The sequence below is a fragment of the Nelumbo nucifera genome, chromosome 5, assembly GCF_055504915.1.
Source record: "Nelumbo nucifera cultivar China Antique chromosome 5, China Antique-T2T, whole genome shotgun sequence".
Lineage (NCBI taxonomy): Eukaryota > Viridiplantae > Streptophyta > Magnoliopsida > Proteales > Nelumbonaceae > Nelumbo > Nelumbo nucifera.
In genome coordinates this window covers 59,204,107-59,227,462 of record NC_142653.1, presented here as the reverse complement: position 1 = coordinate 59,227,462, position 23,356 = coordinate 59,204,107, and the positions used below count along the sequence as shown (strand labels likewise).

The 23,356-nt window shown below is 38.8% G+C and overlaps 1 protein-coding gene across 3 annotated transcripts in view; it reads right to left on the bottom strand.

Moving 5' to 3' along the window:
• Positions 1–23,356, bottom strand: part of LOC104589420 (protein transport protein SEC24 A-like) — a 45,834-nt gene that overhangs the window by 8,549 nt on the left and 13,929 nt on the right. For all 3 annotated transcript variants that reach the window (XM_088887436.1, XM_010247746.3, XM_019196345.2), the window contains exons 5-12: positions 18,340–18,447; positions 17,515–17,718; positions 17,147–17,378; positions 16,919–17,068; positions 16,651–16,807; positions 16,106–16,233; positions 1,415–1,737; positions 1,133–1,327 (exon numbers count right to left, since the gene is read on the bottom strand). In XM_088887436.1, the coding sequence (XP_088743562.1) occupies positions 1,133–1,327; positions 1,415–1,737; positions 16,106–16,233; positions 16,651–16,807; positions 16,919–17,068; positions 17,147–17,378; positions 17,515–17,718; positions 18,340–18,447 (1,497 nt within the window). The remainder of the gene's footprint in view (positions 1–1,132; positions 1,328–1,414; positions 1,738–16,105; positions 16,234–16,650; positions 16,808–16,918; positions 17,069–17,146; positions 17,379–17,514; positions 17,719–18,339; positions 18,448–23,356) is intronic.

Sequence of the window (23,356 nt, the reverse complement as noted above, 5' to 3'; positions counted from 1 at the left end):
CTCTTTCTTATAGGCAAATTGATGCTTATGTCTATGCATTAGTTTGAGGGGGGGAGTGTGGAGATTCTGTGACGATGTATCTTATTAGTATAGTCCCTATTGTATATTACATTATTTGTATTCTTTATTCTTTTCTCTCTTTCAGCCCTACATGAGCATTCTTGTAATTGTACATATCTTTTAATATATAAGAGACTCTTTGAGGTGCGGGTCGACCATTCTAGACATCTCTAAGATTATTCTTGTTCTCATCCTTTTGGCCAAGAGTGTTACACCTCTAAGATTATTCTTGTTCTCTTCTTTTTGGCCAAGAGTGTTACATCTCTAAGATTATTCTTGTTCTCTTCTTTTTGGCCAAGAGCATTGACATGAATATGTTCTTGAAATACCATGAACCTCTACAATTTTGCTTTAGACAATACACTATTAATCTTGAATTCCCTTCCACCATCAAAGAGCTAATCTTGAGAGATCTTGCCAATAGCAGCCCTTGAGACACCACAAACAGTTATGCCTTTATGGAGCTTCCATGACCTATAGGTCCTGGGTACATGCCTAAATTTTATTCACGGGAAATCTCTAAAAATCCCTCAAATATCTGGTGGCCCTCGGTTGCCCAAACTGCAGTCATCAAAATTTAGTTTATTTAGGTTAGCAGTAGGTGAATGCTATTAGCAAGCAAGAAACCAAAGTTCTAGCCGAAGAACAGGAAGCTATTGTCAGGCAAAATCTCATTTTCCACAAATCAGGTAGAGCCTAGGTGAAAAGAAAAAAGATGCACCAATTTATAGTGATATAAATTAAAAAAAATGGTATTTGTTTTGTAAAACAAGAATTTGTTGACAGGGATGTCCCTTTGTTTATAAAATGGGATATGTGCAAATCAACACCTAAAAAGTAAAGAGTTAAGTTTCATTTCTTGTTTATATTCAATGAGGGGAGAGTCCAGCATGTTGGGGACCACAAGATTCATTCCTAACCATTAGCATAGATAATGAATATGATAAGAATTCAATAACTTCTGATAAATATGATATAAAAAGGTTAAAAACAACTTACTTAAATCACTAATGATATGATTTGAACTCAATAACTTTGAAGCACTAAAGCTCACAGAAATCAAAAAGCATACCTTGGATAGGTCAGGAAAAGTAGACAAGTCCACACCAAGTAAATTAACAGCAATATCAGATGAAAGCATTTTTCCAAACCACATAATAAAGCGAAACCCATCATCATAAATATATAGACCTCTGGAATCTAAACTTTGCATGGTTAACGGTAATGATTTTGAAAATTTCCCAAAATCATCAATCTTTGCAGATGCCTGCACATATAAAACATAGTTATTATCTACAGAATTTAACATTTAACAGAATCACAAGAGAAAATAAAACAAGGTCAGATTCCTTACATTTTGGAGATATTCATCAATACGAATTAACCTGGGATAAAGAAGCTTCAATAGCCCTGCAATAGGTAGAGTCATCATAGTGTAACCAGCTGCACAGCGTTCATCAAGCTGAACATCAGCAAATCCCCCACGGAGAGGTATGGATTTGCATAGCGCTAATCCATACAAAAGCAAGAATTGCAGTGATCCTGGGTATATCATCCTGCCACCCAAGCGATGCTGCACAGCATAGAGATTTCGATATTCTCTAAGGGCTTTCACAATCCTCTGCTGAATAGAGTTGCGGGCATCTTCCAGCTTATAAGACAAAGTTCTCTCAATTGCTGCAGATTTGATTAGTTCATATTAGAAGCTTAAAAATAAACTCAAGATCAAGTTATATATAATTACCAAAATGGGGGAAAATAATACCACAGGAGACTATATTACCTAGATACAGAAAGGAAATTACTAGACATAGTGTTGGATATGGAATTCACACTAAAAATTGAAGTATCTGACACAATACAGCACTGTTGTACAGGTATCCAGGAAACACGGATGGGAGATCAGGGAGATAGGAGATAGGAGCTCTTAGGAACAATCTAGAGAAGTCTTAATATGAAATGAGCTGTTGTAGCTTTTAAAAGGATTGCACTATAGCTTCTCCATGCCAGTTAACGAGCTAGTAAATTCCTGGGTGAATGAAGGGGTTATTAAAGCTAATCGATGTTCAGGGCCTGCCCCAGAGAGAACACTGTAGGATGACTTGCATGACAATTTTAGGTGGTTAAGCCGATGACTCAGTATAACTCCTTTTTTATGGCAAAGGGAAGAAAGCACTAAAACATCAAGCTACAAAGATAGGTGATAAGTTATCACCAATAGGGATAGGAGGAAAATGAAACAACCACATCTCAACAAAGGGTTCTAAACCCTAATATCAAAATCATTCAACAAAATCCTCATCAAAGAGGCCAGCACCAACATTTGCATTCAAACAGCAGCAGCACCCTCATCAAGCTCTATCCTTGCTAGTTGCTACACCCAGGATTATCTATTCCACCCCCTCAACCAATCCCATCCTTTAGTATCAGAAGCTACTATTTAACATCCCCCAATCTAATAGAATTTATCCAACCATCACCCTTGCTCAATTTAATTAATGACAATTCAATGTCTCTAAGTCAGTCTCTTTCTTCTAGATCCATGAACATTCATACACACTAAGGCTTTAGGTATTTGAAAAGTTTTTTTTTTTTTTGCTTAGTTTAAAAGTTAAAAGTGTTAGACAGTGTATGCCCTTAGCTCCAATCAGAATGATGTACCTTATGACATTTAATGTAAATGAATAAAGTACATATTTGATTCATGTTATTGTGGTGTGTTTCTGTGTAATACCCTTAAACTGGACACATATGAGACTCATGTTAGTTTAAAATGTTCACAACCGTTGGATAGATCTGGGGAGATTTATCCTGCCAAGGCTGACACTGATGTGCCACCAAGTTGGTTGGGGTGGCTTGTCTCAGCTACCAGGGTGAGACCTGAGGTACATGCAGTGTGGGTTTTCTTGAAACCCTGAGCCAGACCAGAATTCTAGTATTGCCCTGGACCTTGGAGATTGATGGGCAAAATTGGAATGTTACACCTGATACTGCACTAGGTGTCGGATTGGACTGTTTTTGATGTGCCAATCAGTGAGATCCTTAGAGGGGGGTCAAAACTTGGGTATGTTGGGACAGTCCGAGAATTCATCTAAGTGGGTGATCATAGTGACAGGATCAACCCCTTTGTCAGACAAAGGTAATGATTGGGGATGCAGTCTCTCTGATGGAAACCAAAGCTGCCGATAGCCGATTTCAACCGTTGAAGTTTGTTTTGCAAAATATATTTATATAAAGATATACATATATATATATATATATATTATGGTTTCAAAATGTTTGCAAAATGTTTTAATTCCCAGGATCCATGTGAGTAGAGAGTGCAACACTGTTCCTTGCAGCCGAGGGGGAGGTCCTCTCTTGTCGGGCAGTGTTTGATCATTATGGGCTAAGAGGTTAAGTGTAAGACCATTGAGAGTAATACCTGATGGGCTAATCTTGCATCTGCCCATAGTCCTTGGGTTTTTATAAGGTGGCTTAACCCAAGGACCACTTAGTGTAAGTGTTGGGCCCATTAAAAGCCCATGGTGATGGGCTCGGGGTTCACTGTCTCTTATAGTGAATTCAACTAGGCCTTGTAATAGAGGTTGGGTTGAACCCATGTGGCTGATGTGTAGATCAATGTTTGGGTCCCACACCATACAAGGAAACCCAACTGGGCAACAGTTTGGAGGCTGAATGAGCACATAGACTTAATGGGCCTAAAGCCCAATTCGAACTGGTTTAATTTGATTAATTAAAGAGGGGCAGATCTGGGATTTAGATCAGCAGATAGGATGGAGAGTTATCCCTATCCACTCAGAGAGTCCAGATCCAAATAAAGATTTGGATTTGAAAACTCCTAATAAAATTAGGAGGGCTGATCTTTATCTGCAGATAAGATAAGGGATTATCCTTATCTTTTAAAGAGAATCCAGATCCAAATACAAGATTTGGATTAGGAAACTCCTAATGGGATTAGGAGGACCTTTCTTTAAGGCTATAAATAGAGGAGGGCGAACCCCAATTCACCCCAAGCTGATTACAGATCCAAGAGAGAAGACAACTCCAGTAAGACTGATGCCATCTTCTGCTCTTGCCTCCCTCTATTGTTGCTGCCATTGCCAATTTGTTCTCCACTTGTAGAAGCAATCAAGAAGCATTCTTGATATCAATCCAAAAATTGATATGAAGTCATGCTCACTCACCCTCCATCGAATTCTTGCTGAAGAGTTCGGTTCTTGCTGAAGAACCACCTACTGATTCTACTCCACCCTACGCTGTATCATCTTTAGTGGGAGCAGTCTTTGGCGTTTTCCTTGGGCGTGAACACCTTCGTTGGGAGTTACTGCTACTCTGTATCAGGTATATCCCTCTCCTACCTTTTGGTTTCAAATCTGGTCCGGTTTAGGTTTAAGATTGATCATTGAAAATGCAGATTTTCTAAAATAGGGAATGTGATTCCCACATGGGAGAGAGAAATTTTTGAAATTTCGCCCTACCTACTTGTAGGGTTCGGCTATCCATATGATGGATCATCCCTTCAAAAAGACCATTATTAATGTAACATCAATAAAAAGATAGTTTATAAGTTAATAAACCATTACAAAGTTGTGAACACACACAAAAAATAAATAAATAAATAAAACAAAAATGACAAATTAGAAAAAAAACATACATAGGTGAAGATGCATACCTGGCTTCGGGTGAGGCACATGCCATGAAATGCACCTGCCTGTCTGCCTAGATGCACCTCCTAAAATCTCTTTATATCTCTACTTTTTCCTTAAAAAATTCTTCTATTGGGGAATCTCTTTTTCTTTTGCTATAAAAAAGGCTCTAGAGATTCCCTTTAGACAAAAAGCATTATGGTTATGGCATGTGGAAAGAGAGGGTTTGAGGGAAAGTCCTCGTTTCAGAGGGGGGGGGGGAGAATATCTCATCTCGTTCAAGGATGTTGTAGTTCAAAGAAGCTGGCAGGAATATGGGAGTTACAGCTTCAAAAAAGGTGAAAGGACATTCTGGATAGAAACCTCTGCAAAGGAGGTCGATGACAGGAAAAGGTTTTTGGGAGAATGTCTAGTAGGCAGATACACCAAAGAAACTCCTCCATTGGAGTTGGTGGAAAGGTGGTCAGATGGTCGGAGGCAGAATGGAATCCATTGGGGGGACTGAAGATAAAGAAGTTGATTCGAGGGCTTTTCCTTTTCATTTTTTCTTGTGAAGATGAGGCTAAGCGTATACTTGAAAAGAAGGATTACTGGGCGGAAAACCATTCTGCTGGATTGGTGGAGGGCTTACAATAGGCTGCTATACTAATGAACCCACAGCCAAGATGGAAAGGGAGGATAATGTTTGGATCCAAATCTTTGGTCTCCTGTTTGTAGTTGTGCTGCCAGGAGTAATAGAAGCTATCGAAGATTACTGTGGTGGTTTATGCAAACGGATGACTCAGTTTCAGAGTTGGCCACATGCGAGTGGGTGAGAATCTAGGTGCAGTGGAAACGGATCATTCTGGCAACAGTTGGTATAGCAGTGAGGGTATTATATATAGTCACAAACTCACAATCTGGCCCGAACTCATTGCTGCAGCTTGTCCTCTTTTGTTGAGGTTAAAGAATGCCAAGACAACCACAAGGGAAGAGATTATAAAAAGTTATGAAGTAGGAGAAATGGATGAGTTTACAAATGGGTTGGCAGCATTGAAAAGTAAACTGGAGAGTTTGCAAAAGGAAGCTAAACTGCAGGGGACGAACCTGCCAAAATCTACAGTTGCAGATATTTCAGAGAGAATTCCAACAGGCTGATTGAGGAAGATGAATGACAGCTGTCAGATCTTAACAGGGATAAAAAAGGGATCAGTTGATGGCCATCTGATTGCTAAGGTGGTCTTACTTGATCAAATAGATGAGTCCGTAACTCAAGTTTCAAATTCAAAGGGGGCTGATACATGGCAGGGTTCTATACAACAGTTAAAAAGTTAATAAAGGAGTGTCTGGCAGAGGTGGGGGAGTCTGCGGTGCGTGTCGTTGGGCCTAGTTGCCAAGAATGACCAGACGTGGGTATACTCGAGAAAAAGAGCCAGGAGGAATCGGAGGGTCAACCAGAAAAACCAGACCCAAACTGGTGAAGACCCTAAAAAATATTAGACCATCTAACCTACCCAAGCAAAGAAGGCATAACCCAGTACTCAGGGGGATCAAGTTTGAGGAGAAAGAAAGAGAAGATTGGCAGTGGAGATCTAAAGCAGCAGTAATGGAGGTGAAAGGCAAGGTGATAGTGGAGGATGATGCAAGTTCCTCGGGAATCTCATGTCTAGCAGGTTTGTATGGTAGACCAGAGTTTAAGGGCAGTCCCAGTCAACCATCTGCAAAGGGAGATGATGTTCTGGTTGAAAGGAGAGAGGTAGGAACACCAACAACAGCAAATATTCCAAGGTCTCCACTCTCCACGGTGACGACATGACACCACTATAGGTTGTGCACTTGAGCTTCCTGAGGACCAGGTGGAAGACAGGCACTTGGTGGAGGCTGTTCCTATGGAAGATGCGGAGATTCAGGTTGGTGAACAGTTAGGGGAGGAAATCCAGGGGCCATAGGCAGATAGCATGCCCACAGAAACAAAAAAAGGGGGTAGACCCTCTTCCAACCAGACAAGAAACAGAGGTGATGTTGCACTGGGTGTTGTCCAAGTAGTATGTAACTTAAGTTGGTGAGTTTTGGGAGGTTTCCTTCGAAGGCTTACAAGAAGAAATGAACAGACTACTTATGGCCATGGAGCAAAGAACCCTAGAAGAGCAAGGAAAAGAAAATGTTCATGTGAAGAGGAACCTCAGGAACACAAGTAGGGAGATCTTGAGACTCGTGTGGGATCTAAATGACAGTGCAAGAAGAGCAGAGGCAGGGGGAGGGAAAGAAGGAAGGGGTGATAAGCACAAACTTGGTTAACATGAAGATAGTTTTGTGAATGTCAGTGGTCTGTGCTCAGGTAGGAGGAGGGTGGTGATTTGCTCAACAATGGAAAAAAAAGCCAGATGTTTTACTGTTACAAGAGACAATTACAAAGAGTTGGTGCCACTCTGCATGGAGGCCATAGGTACAGCAGGGGGAATTCTGATTATCTAGAACACAGAATCCAAACAAGTTTCAGATCAGTGGGTTGGAAGGTTCTCGGTTTCTATCGAAGCCACTTGGAGGGGTGGATTTAGAAGCATCATAACAAGTGTCCGTGGGCATAATGATGAGGCAAGTTGAGCACTTTTTGGATAAATTGAAACAGTGGTGAGAATCCTTTCAAATGGAAGCAAAAAAAAAAGGTTTATGATAGGATAGATTATCAAAAAGAAACAAAATGGAGGCAAAGGGGTTGTATTAATTGGTTGAGAGCTGGAGGCAAAAACACAGCATTTTTTCACCAAATGGAAAATGCTAGAAAAAGAGTGCATTCAATCAGAAGTTTACTGATGGAAGAACAAAGAGTGGATAAAGATTCCATTAAAGCACATATTAAGAACTTCTACAAAGACCCTTTCACAGAAGGCCTTGTCTGGATGGCCTACAGTTTGCAAGTTCATCTGAAGAGCAGAAAGAAGAGCTTGACAAACCTTTCACTCAAGAAGTGTGGGAAATGGTGTCCAGCTTAGAAGGAGATAAAGCCCCCAGGCATGATGGCTTCACAATTCTCTTCTACAAAAAGGCTTAGGGTTTTGTGAAGGAAGATATGATGAAGGCTTTAGAAGAGAGTTTCATAAAAAGGCCACACTGGAACGCGCCCTCAATCTTTATTCCAAAGGTCAGGGATGCATCATAACTAATGATTATAAGCCAATAAGTCTGATGAGCAGCTTCTACAAAATCTTAGCAAAATTATTGGCCAATCAAAAAGGAAGGTCATTGCTCATATCACCTCCCCCTTTGAAGGAGCCTTTTTTCCAAATAGACAATTACTGGATAAAATTTTAATTGCTAATGAGTATTGATTTTAGGCTAAAGAGAAGGGTGGAAGGGCTGCTTTGCAAAGTCAACCTGGAAAAGGCTTATGATCATGTTTGTTGTACTTTTCTGGACTACATTCTACCATAGTTGTCAAGGCGACACCTAGGCGGGCGCCTAGGCGACAAGGCGCCCTTTGAGGCTCACCTCGCCTAATCGCCTAGCAGTTTTGTACTATGTATTGTAAAATACTTTTTTATTCTTTATTTTTTGACATTATAATTATAAAATAGGCACTATTAAACTAAAATACTCATTTTATGTGTTTATATACTAATTTGTTTTTATTATTTTCTTATTTGTTAGGATTTAATCAATACAAACATTGCTAAATGCTGTATTGAACCCTCAAAGACTTTAAAACATGAACCAATAAGGAAGAACTTCAAATTTTGTCTACCACTACTACCACTGCTACTACTACTACTTTTTCTTTTCTTCTTTTTCTATAACAAAAATAAGGGTTCAGACCCTATATTTTTTGAATTTTCTTTTCCTTCTTTTTTTTGCTTCTCATGAATATGTTGATTTTCTATACTTTAACACGAACTCCATACTTTTATTATGAAAATTATGAATAATTATTAAGGAAATATGGCTATAGTACCTAGGGAACTACCCTAGGATCTATATTTTCTATATAAAAAAGTCCATCACCTAGGCGCCCGCTTAGGCGCCCCCCTGACGCCCAGACTCGCCTTGGCGCCTTGAAAACTATGCATTCTACAAAAAAATGAATTTTGGCAGGAAATGGAGGAATTGGATGAGGGTCTGTGTCTCAACTGTAGAACTTTCCATTTTGGAAAATGGAGTTTCTTCAGGGTTCTTTGAAAGCTCCAGGGGAGTCAGACAAGGGGACCCATTATCCCCTCTGCTCTTCATTTGTGTAAGTGAAGTGCTAGCTTTGTTGATAAAAAGGGCAGTGGATGGGGGTGTCTAACAAGGTTTCAAGGTGATAGAGCAATGTACTTTGGTGGCTTTATTGCAATATGTCGATGACACACTCTTCCATTTTGGAAAATGGAGTTTCTTAAGGGTGTCTTTGAAAGCTCCAGGGGACTCAGAGACAAGGGGACTCGTTATCTCCTCTGCTCTTCATTTGTGTAATTGAAGCGCTAGCTTTGTTGATAAAAAGGGCAGTGGATGGGGTGTCTAACAAGGTTTCAAGGTGAGAGAGCAAGATACTTCGGTGGCTTTATTGCAATATGTTGATGACACACTCTTCTTCCTCCCAGCAGATCTAAACCAGTTACAGCACCTCAAGGAGGTTTTAATCTGGTTTGAAGTAGTCTCCAGACTGAAAGTGAATTTAAGTAAAAGTGAACCAATCCCGGTACGAATTGTGCAGAATACAAGTGAATTGGCAGGAATCCTTGGATGTAAAGTGGGTAAACTTCCTACCACTTACTTGGGTCTCCCTTTAGGGGCGAAGGTACAACTAAGAACATTTGGGACCTAGTTTTAGAAAGGTTGTCCAGGAAAATTGCCACCACCTGGAAATGCAAATACCTCTTAGCCAGGGCCAGAAAAGCTCTTTTGAAGAGTACCCTTTCACAATTACCAACCTTTTACCTATCTCCTTTACAAGCAGAAATAGCAGAGAAGTTGGAAAAAGTACAAAGTGATTTTCTGTGGAAAGGTTGGCAGGAGAAAAGTAAAATTCATTTGGTTCAGTGGGAACAAATTTGTTTTCCTGAATCTAAAAGGCACTTAGGGGTCAAGAAGATGAAGGAAATAAATGCGGCTCTAATTGCTAGGTGGTTTTGGAGATTCAGCTCTCATCCTCAGATTCTTTAGAGACAGATAATTGCAGAGGAATTTGGAGTCAGGAACTTCAACTGGGACCCAGGTACTGTGGAGGGTCCTTATGGTTGCTCATTCTAGAGAGGCTTTGAAAAATTTTATTCAAGGAATCAAGCTGAAAGTGGGGGAAGAAGATCAAACTCTGGAAAGATGGACAGGTTTCCTTCTTTGTATTTACTAGCAAAGAACAGAGAAGCAAGAGTTATTGATTATTATGAGATCCTTGAAGGGGTACCTGCCTGGAGTCCAACTTTCAGGAGAAGCTTGAATGACTGGGAAATAGAGGAGATGGTTTTTCTGTTCAATTTGCTTAACCAGAGACAATCAGATGTTTGTGTGTTATTTGGAAGTAGTAGAGAAACTTCAAAACATTTATTCTTGCATTGTACAGAGGTCCAAGATCTACTTACTCTTGTAGTCTGCTGAATATCTCTTGGTGCATGCCAGAGAGTTTATTAGAATATTTATTCTCTTGGAAAGTGAGGCTTAAATGAGAAGGGTAGAAAACTATGGAGCACTATTCCAGCTGCAGGGTCTTGGTGCATTTGGAAGGAGAGGAGCCAGAGAATATTTCAGAATAGAAGCAGATCAATGGAGAACCAAATTAGGAAGATTTTGAGCACATCCATTCTTGGTTGGCTGTAATAGAGCAATTCAAAACCCATCAAAGTTATTTGGGTCCTGCCATTTTGTTTTTGTAAGGCTGGCAGGACAGGAGCTAACAGGATACTTTTTTGTAAAGATTTGCTGTGCATGTCATACTTGTACATGATCTTTTTGAATGAATACAAAAATCAGTACTTAAACCTTTTCTTCAAAAAAAGAAAAGAACAATTATGGCACTGAGTGATCCAAAACATCCAGCATTCATGGAGCAAATTCTAATGGATGTATGTGGGTTTAAATGAGAGATCTAACCTCTCTTGTCCTTGGAAAGCCATTGTGGAAGGGTTACAAGTTTTTTCTTAATCACATCAGATATGATCTATGTTTGGCGCTGGCATAGAAACCAATGTCTAAAAGATTGTTTTCCTGACCTTTTCTTGCTATTTCTTGCTTTAAATCTGATAACATCTTTATTTCCCCAATCAACCCTGGTCTAAATTGGGATCCCCTTTCACCTTTTCTGTTCACCCTAATAGATGATGTTTTTAGCGAACTAATACCCAAGGCTGATAGGGAGGAGAAGATTAGAGGTTGGAGGGTAGGTAGAGATAACATTCCAGTTACCCACCTTTAGTTTGCATATGACAATATTTTTATTTTTATTTTTTATTTTTTGTGAAGGAGATCTTAGAATGGTGTATGAATTAAAGGAGTTTGTAAAGAAGTTTGAAATGGTCATCTCCACATGCTTCTAGGGAGGTGGAAAGTATTGCTAAGGATATAATTGCTGAGTTTACATGGGTAAGGACTGCAAACGGGTTAGCTGATTCCCTTATTAAGCAAGGAGTTATAAGACAGCATTTATTTTGGGCTGCTAAGCAATATTGAATCTGGCATTTTAGGATGGCAGTCTTTCTTCTTTGTATTAACTTTAATCCTTAATCTTATAACAAATTTTCACTTTGCTAATAAAAAAAGTTTGTAATGGTGTCTAATTTGAAAATCAATCTTGAGATGATCTTTATTGCAGGGCTCAATTTGGTGGGGGAGCTAGACTCTAGTGACTACCCTAGAGTGTTCCACCACCAGTCGGCCCTTGACTTACCCGGGTCTCCACCGAGGAGTAAATCCCAAAGAAAGTAGGTTTTGGCACCTAATCTTAGAGAGGTGTGCAAAGAGGTTGGCAGTTTGGAAAGCGAATTATATTTCACTAGGGGTAGAATCACGCTAATAAAATCCAAGGTTTAAAATGTCCATGTCGGTGGAAATGTCGGTCAACCAAATAAAAGAAACATGTCGGAAATATCATATGGAAATATTATAAAAATAATAAACATAGGCACATGTTTTTTAAATAATTATTTTGTTCTAAATCATTAAACAAAGCTAAGAAAGGAAGGTTATAGACAAAAGAATGTGTTTTGAAGTTGTCCTGTAAACCTTAAGATTTAGAGCTTTGTGATAGAATGAGTCAGAAAATTTTAAACTCAGAAAATGTATATTGCTGTAATAGATCAACCAAATAATATAATACACAACAAAAACTAATAATTAACTTCATGTTTGAAATGAATATTGTGCTAGGTCAAAGTAACCATGCAAGTTAGGCGGGCAATAACATTGTTACTCCACATATCTACAATATTATCACCAACTTATGTTATAATACCTTCTCTTGTACTCTACAAAGTGTTGGTAGTGTTCATTGGGGAATATGTTGATTCCGGTAAAATTTCATGTCACTATCCATGGAAGTGAAAATGGAAATATGTTGTTGAAACTACTTCTTGTACTCCACATAGTACCAGTAGTTTTCATTGGGGAATATGCCGATTCTGGTAAAATTTATGTCAGTTTTTGGGTAGTTTTCATTAGGGAAATTTTAAACCATGATAAAATCTATGCTTGCAAATTTTCCAGTTTATTATCTTTCAGTTTTCAGGGTTCCACAAAAAGAGGCAAAAAAGAAAAAGTTATGAGAGATTTCTTGTGGGAGGTTTGGTTACCATGGTTTGGGGGTGGCCAATGTAGAAAAGAAGAATGTAGCTTTGTCGGGGAAATGGCTATGGAGGTGGCCGTAAGAGAAGGAAAGACTTTGGTACAAAGTGGTGGCCATCATTCATGGTAGGTTGGGTAATGGTTGGGATGCAGATGTATCTTATCAAGCTACTTTGACATCACTATTGAAGGTTATTAATGGAACTCTCCATCATTTTCTCAGTTTTATCATGTATATGTTTGGTCTGGGGACTTTGTACATTTCTAGGAGGATGTTTGGGTTGGGGTGCTCCTTTGAAAGACCTTTTCCTTGTACTTGATGTCTGTACAAAAAATGATTTGGTCTTGAAATTTATTTTTCCTCCTCTACTTCCTAAGGGTCATAATTGGTCTATTACGGATTCTTGATAATGTGTTTGGACCCCTCTAAACCAAATAAACACATTTAGATCCCCTCATCCAAAGTTTTTTTTTTCTTGTGCCTCCTTGTTTAAGTCTCTGTGTACCTCTATTCCTCTTGTTTCTTTTCCATTCAAAGAGGTATGGTTTAAACCAAGGTTTTAAAAACCGACCTCAAGACGGAACCGTTTTGGCCACTAGTTTCTGAGCCAACAGTTCGACCATTCAGGCTGAACTGTTCGGATGGTTTGAAGAATTGAACCCTTAGATTGGAATATTAGGGTAAAATGTATTACATATATATGTATCGTAGTCTTTTTTGAGAAAAGAGAGGGAGTTGGTTGTTGGCTGAGAAAGGAAGGAAGAAAGGAAAGGAAAGGAAATGAAAGAAAGAAAGAAAGAAAGAAAAGGAAAGAAGGAAGGAAGGAAGAAGAAGAAGAGGTAATGTTCATCGGTGACGGCCGCAATCACGATGATGGCAGCGACAAACGACGGCAGGGACGATGACAATCTGAGATCTCTCTCTCTTTCTCTCTTTAATCTCATATCTGATCTCTCTCTCTCTCTCTCTCTCAGTGATCTCAGATCTGAGATCTCATCTCAGTCCCTCCCCCTTCTCTGTTTCTCATCTTTTTCTCTTCAATCCTGCCAGCAAAAAATAAATAAATAAATTTTTATTAAAATGTGAACCACCATCTGGGTTGAACGGTTCAGCGGTTCAACCATCCAGGTCAGCAATTCTCTGACCAAATCAACATTTTTTTTTCAAAAAAGCAGTTTAGACTAAAACCGGACCCAGAGATATGACTGGTTCTTGGGTCAAATGGTTCGACCATCCAGTCTAGTCCGGTTTTCAAAATATGGTTTAAACCCATTCCACATAAAGTTTAAAATTTTGTTGGGAAGGGGATCATGGGAAGATTAGCATAATGGGTAATACTACAAAAAAGAATACCCTTTCTTTGTACTCCCCCTAACTGGTGCATTCATTGTAAATCCAATTGTGAGAGTTGTTGCCACCTACTAACCTCCTTTCCTTTCGTTGTTGATATTTGGGATTGGTTTTTCTTTTTCTTCGAGTGTAGGTGGAATCAAACAATAGAAGTAAATATGCTATTTGATCCTTCTACTTTTTCTTGGCCTAAGAGAAGGGGGATAATCATGTGGAGGTGTGTGAGGGCTGGCTTTGTATTAGACAATTTGGGAAGAGAGAAAATGCAAGAATTTTCACAGAAAGGGAGAGAAGCAAAGAAGAGATAAGAGATTGTGTGATGGCCAAGGTGATACATTGGATTAGAACCTTGGACAAGTTCTTGCAGTTCTCATTCAATGATAATATGAAGAAACTGGAAGGTAGTGGCTAGTAGATCCTCTAAGAAGGAAAAGGTGCAGCAGGCTTGGCAACCCCTTCTTGATGGATTTGCCAAGCTGAATTTTGCTGGAAGCAGTCAAGGTAACCTAGGCCCCTTTGGAATAGGAGGGGTGTTGAGAAACACAGGACATGTTGCTTTGTTCTTAGGATCAATGGGAATGGGAGATTTGACTAGAGCTGAATTACTTGCTGTACTACAAGGAGTCAAAATTGCAAGTGATTTGAATTTTGAATATTTTTTTGATCAATAACACAGTTCATTAATTATCAACAATTAGAATTACAAAAAGGAAGACAAACTTTCTTATCTTCCAACTTCAACTTAAGCCCCAAGAAATGAACAAGAGAGAAAGAGAAAAGGAAAAAGGAAAAAAACCAGATTTAAATTACAACTGTGCCCAGAACATCGACTCCCTATCCACCCCTTGTTTAGCTAACCCATCAGCAAAAGAATTAGCTGATCCTTTTACCCAACTGATTTTAACTTCCATTTCTCGAACCAGCCATATGAATTTCCTTCTCATATTGCTATATCTCCATAAACCACTACCGTCTTTCTTCAGCCACCATACCACCACCTCCGAGTCCCCTTCAATTATGAGTTTTCTGAGATTCATCTCCCTAGCTTTCTGGACTCTTTCCAAGACTGCATGGATCTCAACTCTAAGGGAGTCACCCACTCCAATGGGGCCTGAGAACATGGCAAAAACAACCCCTTTCTCATCCCCAAAAACACTCCCAATCCCTGATTGTCCAGGGTCCCCTTTGCTACTTCCATCAAAGTTTAGTTTTATGAAGCTTGCAGGTGGGGGAGTCCAAGACAGACTCATTACTGCTTTAGTCTGGGTACAGCTAGCAATCTCAACCCACTTCCTCAGCATGTCATCCACTCTAAGGATTTCATCCACTGTACAGCCCTTATATAGATCAGGGCCCTTAGATCTTCAGCACTTCTTTCTTCTTCAGAGAAGATTCTGAAGTTTTTTTCTTCCCATAAAGACCAGCAGACTGCTGCCCTCAGTCCTTGCCACATAGTCCTTTCCCTTTTCATACGCCAACTGAAAAAAGGAGCAAAAAGACTTTGCATATTTGATGAAGGATTCCAAATACACCCAAACAGAGAGACACCAGTAGATGGAAACCGGTCTCCCCATCAGCCTTACAGAGAACACACCAATGAGGGGACAAACAAGAATTGGGTCTCTTCTTTTGGAGCAGATCACCAGTGTTGATTCTTTCCAGAAATGCTTCCCAGCAAAAACTACCAACCCTAAGAGGAATTGGTATGCACCAAACCTCATTAACAGGGAAGGGGGGGGGGGGGGGGGTTACAGGATTGGTGGACTGGCTTAACACTTTAAAGAAGAAGGCACAGGAGAAGGAACCAGTAGGGGTGGGGGTCCAAATTCTGGAGTCTTCCTTAGCTGGGTCTAAGAACACGATTTGAATTTTGAATATGCTAGATGTGGTTATAGAAGGGGAGTCAAAACTGGTAGTGGGGTGGTTTAAGGAACTAGAATCCATAATATGGTATTTTAGTGATGAGATGAAAAAGTCTAAATGGATCACTAGAAGTATGAATTTAATGATACAATGGGTGAGGAGATTGGCTAATGTGGTGGTGGGACACTTCAGCTAAGCAAGGGGTGAGTAGGGATTTCTTGTATTGGGTTAAAATGTAATGATTTTTCTTTCTTGTAGCACCTCATGCCACTTATGGGTTGCTTGTAATGCTTACTTTTATTGATAATAAAAGTGAACTTTACTTATCAAAAAATAGACAGTTTTGTGGAAGTTTAAGTGAACTACTCTACTAATTACTATCTGTGAAGTTCTTTGATACGTTACAAATCAACAAACCAAAAAAAAAAGCTCAAATGGCTTCAATGGATCTTACCTAGCCTACTAAACAAAGAAACTATGGCACCAGTATCAGCCTGGCGATACATCTCTCCAAGATCTGTTACCACAGGTGCTGCTGCTGTGTGGACTCTGATACGTCTTTCACCAGAAGATGATGTGTATCTGTTGCAAATTAAGGAAGCTCCAACCACTAGTATCTTTTCCACTCTAATAACATCATTCTGGACTTGATCACTAAATACATCTCACTTCACTGCTAGATAAATATTTCCAACAGTAGATGACCAAATAAGAAATAAAAATGCTTAATAAGAAACCAAGTACTACCACTTTAATGAATATTCCAGATGCATAAATTTATAGCACAACATGGGATATTCCATACATGGATAAGAAATTCATAGATCACAATCAAATTAATAGCCAAGACATACATTCTAGGTTTTTTTTTCAAGATAGTACTTAGCTGTATGAGAAAACAACACATTATGGGTAATCATTAACAAACTGGATTTTATATCTAATACATGTATACACTGTCTATGGTGGAAGCTAGTTAATTAAAGAATTGAAGGATACAGAAGAGCAACTTGGAAATACACGGTCTGAGTTGTCAGTAATGTATCTTCCAGAGACAACTGCATTGCAAAGGCTTTATCACAGTCTACAGCCGGAAGTGCCAATAAATCTGTGGACCTTAGCATGAAGTGTCCATGATAAGTGGTAAATCGCACCCCTGATAAGCAAGAAAGATGTATCTTTCATTATAGAAATGCTAACCAACAGTTTACTCTGCTAAATAAAGCTAGACTACAAGCTCGCAAGAGGCAGAGTAGCAATGGAATACCTTTTCCACATCTTATGCGCATTACAGCTTCCCAGGCAGTCTCCCTTGTAAGGTCCCTTGCCAGCTCATATTTTAACTTCTCACCATGAATGCTCGATTGGAAACCTGGATAATAGCACACCTGGCCACCAGTATATTTTGCTAGAGTTCCTGTAACCAAAAAATATATATCTTGAAAACATAAACAAACATGCATTTTAAATTACTCAATATCAATATAATATGCACCTAGGGAAGCTATATCAGTGTACTTATCACTGAAAGCATAGACATTTACTCCTATCTGATACTTTGAAAAATCAGCGGCCATTTGCTTATAGAGAGGATCTTCTGGAATTCTTAATGCATGTTCTTTATCTGTTCCATATGCACGAGGATCATCTCCACGTAACTTTAAGCGGCCAATACCAAGAGATGGTAGTGTACTCTGAAAGATCAACAATTTCCCCCCAAGTTGACTCTGTTGTGAAAGTGCAGTGCAAATTGATGTTAGGTCATTCAATGATCATAATGTCCTCCAAAGGTCAAGATAGATACTAGTCATAGATAGAAGATAAAACATTTGGAATAAAACATGTGTTCATAAGGTACTGTACCATAACCATGAAGGCTGCTTTAAGAGCTGGACCAAAAGCAGATTCCACATTTAAATTTTCCTGAAACATGGATGGCAAGCTATCTAGAAAGGCATCCACCACATGTCTTGATTCAGATAAGTTGACAAGAAGATCATCTGGCAATGGTACAAATATATCATCCAAATCTGACACCACCATCATCTGAGGCTGCGACAAAGATGACTGGACTAGGCAAAAACACACGTTAATGTGGGCTTCAACTTAGCATTTTTTTTATCAGTAACAAACAAGAATTTAATTACTTATTATGTTAAAAGGAATGATGTACAAAAATGATTGTTCCAAGCAATCCTTTTGATGAGTTCATCCCTAGGACCTATGCTGCAAACTATATATCACTTTTTTGACACAATTAGTTCCTCAAGGGACCACCCCAAAAATAGTTTTTCCATATTCATCTCCTACCTTGGTTGCCAATACATGTCATGCTTTTGACAGACCTAAGCAATCAAAATCATCAAATAAAGGTCATTCTTAATATAGCAACCAATTTCTAACTTCCCTCATAGTGTATCTTATTTCCAAACTCCCAATGTGTTTGAACCAACCTAACAACACCTTCAAGTCACACCCCACCAAAATTTTTCTGTAGTGTGATCTGCTCAATCATACACCTGAGCATGCATCATCAAGAAGCTGATACATAAACATTTGTGCACCCAAATTAACCATGAAAATGGATTAACAGGCCCTACATATTTCAATAATCAATACTTGCAAGACTAACTAAACAATGCTCCAAAGTAATCAGTTCCAGAAAAAAATTAAAACAAAATCACTTGCCTTCATATTATAGAAATGCAATGTGCTGTCAAAAGTCAAGAATCCAATCTGTGTTCTGGGGAATCCAGGCAGTTCATCCAAAGAAGACTTGATGGTCTTTGCCACAACCTGAAAAATGAATGTTCGAAGTCAAAAATATTCCCAATTTTAAAAGCTGGTGATACAAAATCTTTTGGGAATCTTTTTTTCCAAATATCTCCAATATTTTGCCAATATATCAGCAATATTTCAGATTTCATTCATAAACTGTATATATTTTTAGTAAAAAAATTATAAATTCAGAACTTGAAACTGATACAACAGCCCTATAAGAGGTGCAAGATGCAGCCTCTCCCAACAGATTATAAAGAAAGTAAAAACTGGATACATAGAGGCTAAAAACACATTACAGCTAAGCTCAAAACATAGCTTCTCTATTTGCCCCTTGCTTGGCTGAGCCATCATCCAAAACATTTGCTGATCTCCTCACCCACTGTATTGTTATAGACATATTCCTCATTAGCCACTTAAATTTCTTAATTTCATTCTTATAGCATCACACAGCATCCTCAGAGTTCTTCAACCACCCCACCACCACCTTGGGATCCCCTTCAATTAATAGTTGAACCACACCCAATTGATTTGCAAATTGCATTCCTTGTAAGGAAACTAGTAGTTTTGCCCTAACATGCACAAATCCCAATGAGCCCAAGTAAAGAAATACAACCTCTCCAAACTCATTCTCGAAGACCTTCCCATTTGATAGAGCCCTGGGTTGCCTTGACTGATCCCATTAAAATTCAGCTTCAATGAACCTTTAGAAGGGGGAGCCCACCTTGTAGCTACCCTATTCTTAATGGCGGAGCACTTTGGCTACTGTTAACCAATTCCTCCATAAATCATTAAAGGAGAATTGGTGGAAAAGTTCCAAAGTCTTTAACCAATGTATTGCCCTATTCAACACACATTCCTTCAAATATTAGCTGCTCCTTTCCTCTTGGAAGAATCTAGCATTCTTCTCTTCTCATATTGTCCAAATCAAAGCTGCTCTGGCACATCTCCACATAATTCTTCCTCTATTTTAGGCCAAGTGAAGGTATAAGGGTTAACGGTCATGATTACTTCTGCTGGCGAATTCCACCTGCACCCAAACATCGAAAAGAGCCTCCCATAACTTTGCAGTAAAAGAACAAGAAATTATTAAGTGGTAACAATCCTCACCATGAGATCTGCAAAGTATACACCAGTTAGGTTAAATACAAAGGAAAGGTCTTTTCTTTTGTAGGTTAGTTGAATTGTTTACTTTCCCATGGAACACTTACCAACAAAAAATCCATAATCTTAGGGGGAGCCAGTTAGCACCAAACTTCCTTAGAAGGGAAAACCTGTCGACAGGAACACTGGAAAAGAGACTTTAAAAACGAAGCACAAGATAAAGTCCCTTTGGACCTAGGAACCCAAACCCTTTTGCCTGGCTTAGAAGGATCCTAGCAAACCTTATTGAGGATACAAAGCAAATTAGGTAGGCATTCAATTTCCCCATCCCTTAACTCCACTTACAGAAGTCAAAGTCCCAATTCGAAGCCAAAGGAGTTTCCAAAGGGGAGAAATTTTGAGGCAACCTCTTTTTTATACAAAAAGATAAAGAATAAGGAAAAAGATCCTTTATGGAGTATCTCCGACCCAAATATCCTCCCAGAACTGAATAAAGTTCCAAAACAAACACCATACCTGACATACTTGAGAAACCAAGGAAGAATACTATGAATGGCCTTCCAAAGTGTTACCAAATTAGCACGCCACCAGCATCCCATCCATTCTCTGAACAGTCATGAATACTTTCCACCACTTTGTGTCATAAGCCTCTCTCTCCGAGGGCCAAAATTTCATTAAAATCATTATAATTTTTTAAGTCTTTTCATACGAGAACCAATGCAGAATTTTTTTTTTTGATAAATGAACCAATGCAGAATTGATGATTGGATAATTGGATTAAAATTTTGATATGATTACTAAATCAATATAAGTCTATGGTTCAAAAGAAAAAGGAAAATGCATACAATCAAAAAAGAGAATTCTCAATCTAATTAAAACATATAGTAACAAAAAAAAGACAAAAATCAAAATGGCAAGTAAATGGCATATTTAATGAAAAGAAGATGGCTAAAAGACTAGAAGAGAAAGAGAAATATACCTAGTAAAGTATCTTAATTTTTCCTATTTGATTATACAGTTCTTTGCTATGATTTTTGAGCTTTATATGTGTAATTATACTCTTGAAAGTTTATTAAGTAATTTCGTGTTTCTGATAGAAATCTTTAATTTTTTTTAATTTCCCAATATCTTAGCAAAATTAGCTAAATAGATCCAAATTTCCCCATCTCTACAAGGTAAAATGTCCATTCATATCAGGAAAACAGACATAGCCTAAGTAGGCTATGGGAGGCATGCATAGGCATAAAAAGAGATACTAGAAATCCCATCTTTTGAAGTAAATCCCTCAGAAATATAAGGTTACCTATAACATGACTCAATGTTCAGAAATCAATTTTGATTTGAACTTTGCAACTATACTTTGCTTCTTATCCTTCCAGGAAAGCAAATTGCCACCAAAGAATGTACAATAAACTGTAACATGACTCAATGTTCAGAAATCAATTTTGATTTGAACTTTGCAACTATACTTTGCTTCTTATTTTTCCAGGAAAGCAAATTGCCACCAAAGAATGTACAATAAACTAGAGTAGATCAAGGGCCCAAAGGTAAGCCAGCACAATTTGCATTGATGTAACCAAATATAGTCAGTCAAATGACCATGAACCATAGTTGTCAAGGTGCCTAGGTGAGCCTAGGCGACCACAAGGCTCTCAGTCGCCTAGGCGACTAGGCGGGCACCTAGGCGATGGAATTAAGTACAAAATAAATATTTCTACCCCTCTTAAGCTGCTTTATTGGTTTTTTATACTAACCAACATACATGTATGCTAGCTATTAGCAATAAAATCATTCGAATAAAACATAAAATGCCATAGCTAGCATACAAGCCAACAAAAATGGGGGAGTGCAGCTAAAAAAATAGAGAAAAATAAGGGGGCGAAGCCCCTGTTTCATTCCCAACATAAGTTGTCCAAGAGGACGATACGGACTATGTTTAAGGGGGTGGAGACCCTGTTTCAGGCTAAAAAAATGGAGGAGGATTGTTAAAAGTAAGAAAGAAGGAGTACCAATGTGATTTTAGGAAGAAAAAGAAGAAGAAGAAGAAGAAGAAGAAGAAGAAGAAGAAGAAGAAGAAACTCTGGAAACTTCTTGGACTGAACAATGGAGGTCTTGGACTACTTGGACTGAACAATGGAAAATTCTCAGTCCTCGCTTTCTCTTCTCAGCTCTCAGTTCAAAACTCAAAGTCTCAAACCCAAAGAAACTTTCGTAGTTTTAATGTAAAAGAGAATTACTTTAATAAAAAATGGTAACATACAACAGGGTGTATTCTAATAAAATAAAATAAACCAATAAAATGATATAATACATATGCACATTCAAAAAAAATATATATATATATGGGTGAGCGCCTAACACAAAAACTCCTTGGCATTGGGCAAGGCGACTTCTAAAAATCGCCTAGTCACCTTGACAACTATGCCATGAACCTTGCATATATTCCCAAGGCATAGAGAGATATTAAACAAAGCATCTAGGTAAGAAACCTAGGAGAATCCAAAAACTCACTAATAACATTAACGACAAATGGCATATCAAGGTGAGTGATAATCAAATAATTTAATTTCCTAACCTATCTATGGTAGTGGCTCAGATCATCAACTAATTCCCCTTCATCAAATACAAGCTTCTTGGAAGACCATGCATTTGGTAGCAATGATTGGCTCTGAATGTCTAAGGAGAATTGGGTTAGAGAAAAGGGAAGTGGCTGGACCCCAGAGGGGCTGCACTACATACCCTGTGGACAAGGATTAGGCCACCGAAGTTCCTTTGGTAGTGGAGAAATAGGTAGGGAAAGCCTCTCAGAGAGAGAGAAAGAGAATGAGTCAGGTCTTAGGTCTTGGATCCCCCCAAGTTCCTTAGGTTCATCTTATTCATATGTTATATTTATAAAGAGAATCTTCTAGAATTGTGCCATGGCATCTTATTCATGGGCAACATAACAGGGGGGATAGCCCATCCCCCTCCCTTAACCTCCCAACCCTGGTGCCAGGAAGCACATTTTGACTCCAAATAAGTCCAACAAATTTACCCAAACCCAACAAGTAAAGTCCCTATGTAATAACATATGGCTAGAAGTCTCCACACTTCCATTACATAATGTGCAAGCCAAATCCGCTACCTTTATGCTAGTTGGGATCTTGTTACCAAACAAAAAAATCCAGCATTGATGGTACAGACCTGATCCAAATCCTGTCACCTGGAAAGTGCAAGGCATCCTTCTTTGACAAGCAGTTAAAAAAGGATTTCATTGAGAAGGGACCCGACTTCTCAAAAAGCCATTTCCTTTTGTCCTCCCCTATTCCAGATATCTTGGAGTCATACAGAATCTGTGGAAAATTGATCAAAGAATTCACCTCCCAATCATTGAAATTCCCTCCTGAAATGAGGGTTCCAAATACAATGTCCATTTTGCCTCTCCAAGTAATCAGCCACTGTTGCATCCTAGTTTACAGCAATCTCGAACAGATCAGGGAATAAGGTCACTAGGGGGCATCTCCACACCAGTAGTCCTTCCAAAAAATACCCTATGACCATTTCCTACTTCATATTTTATGGCCTTCAAAAACTGTGGATGGATTTTCTGAATTGCCTTCCAAACTGAACACCCATAGGAGGATCATACCTCTTCTGTCTCCCACTTCCCGCTATTGGAGCCATACTTGGACACAACTAATCTTCTCCACAGACTATCCGCATGTTTATTGTATCTCCATAGCCATTTCCCTATCAAGGCTGTGTTGACATCTTTCACTGATCTTATCCCTAGACCCCCCTTGGCCCTGGGACTGCAGATTTTCTTTTTTGATAAATAAAATAA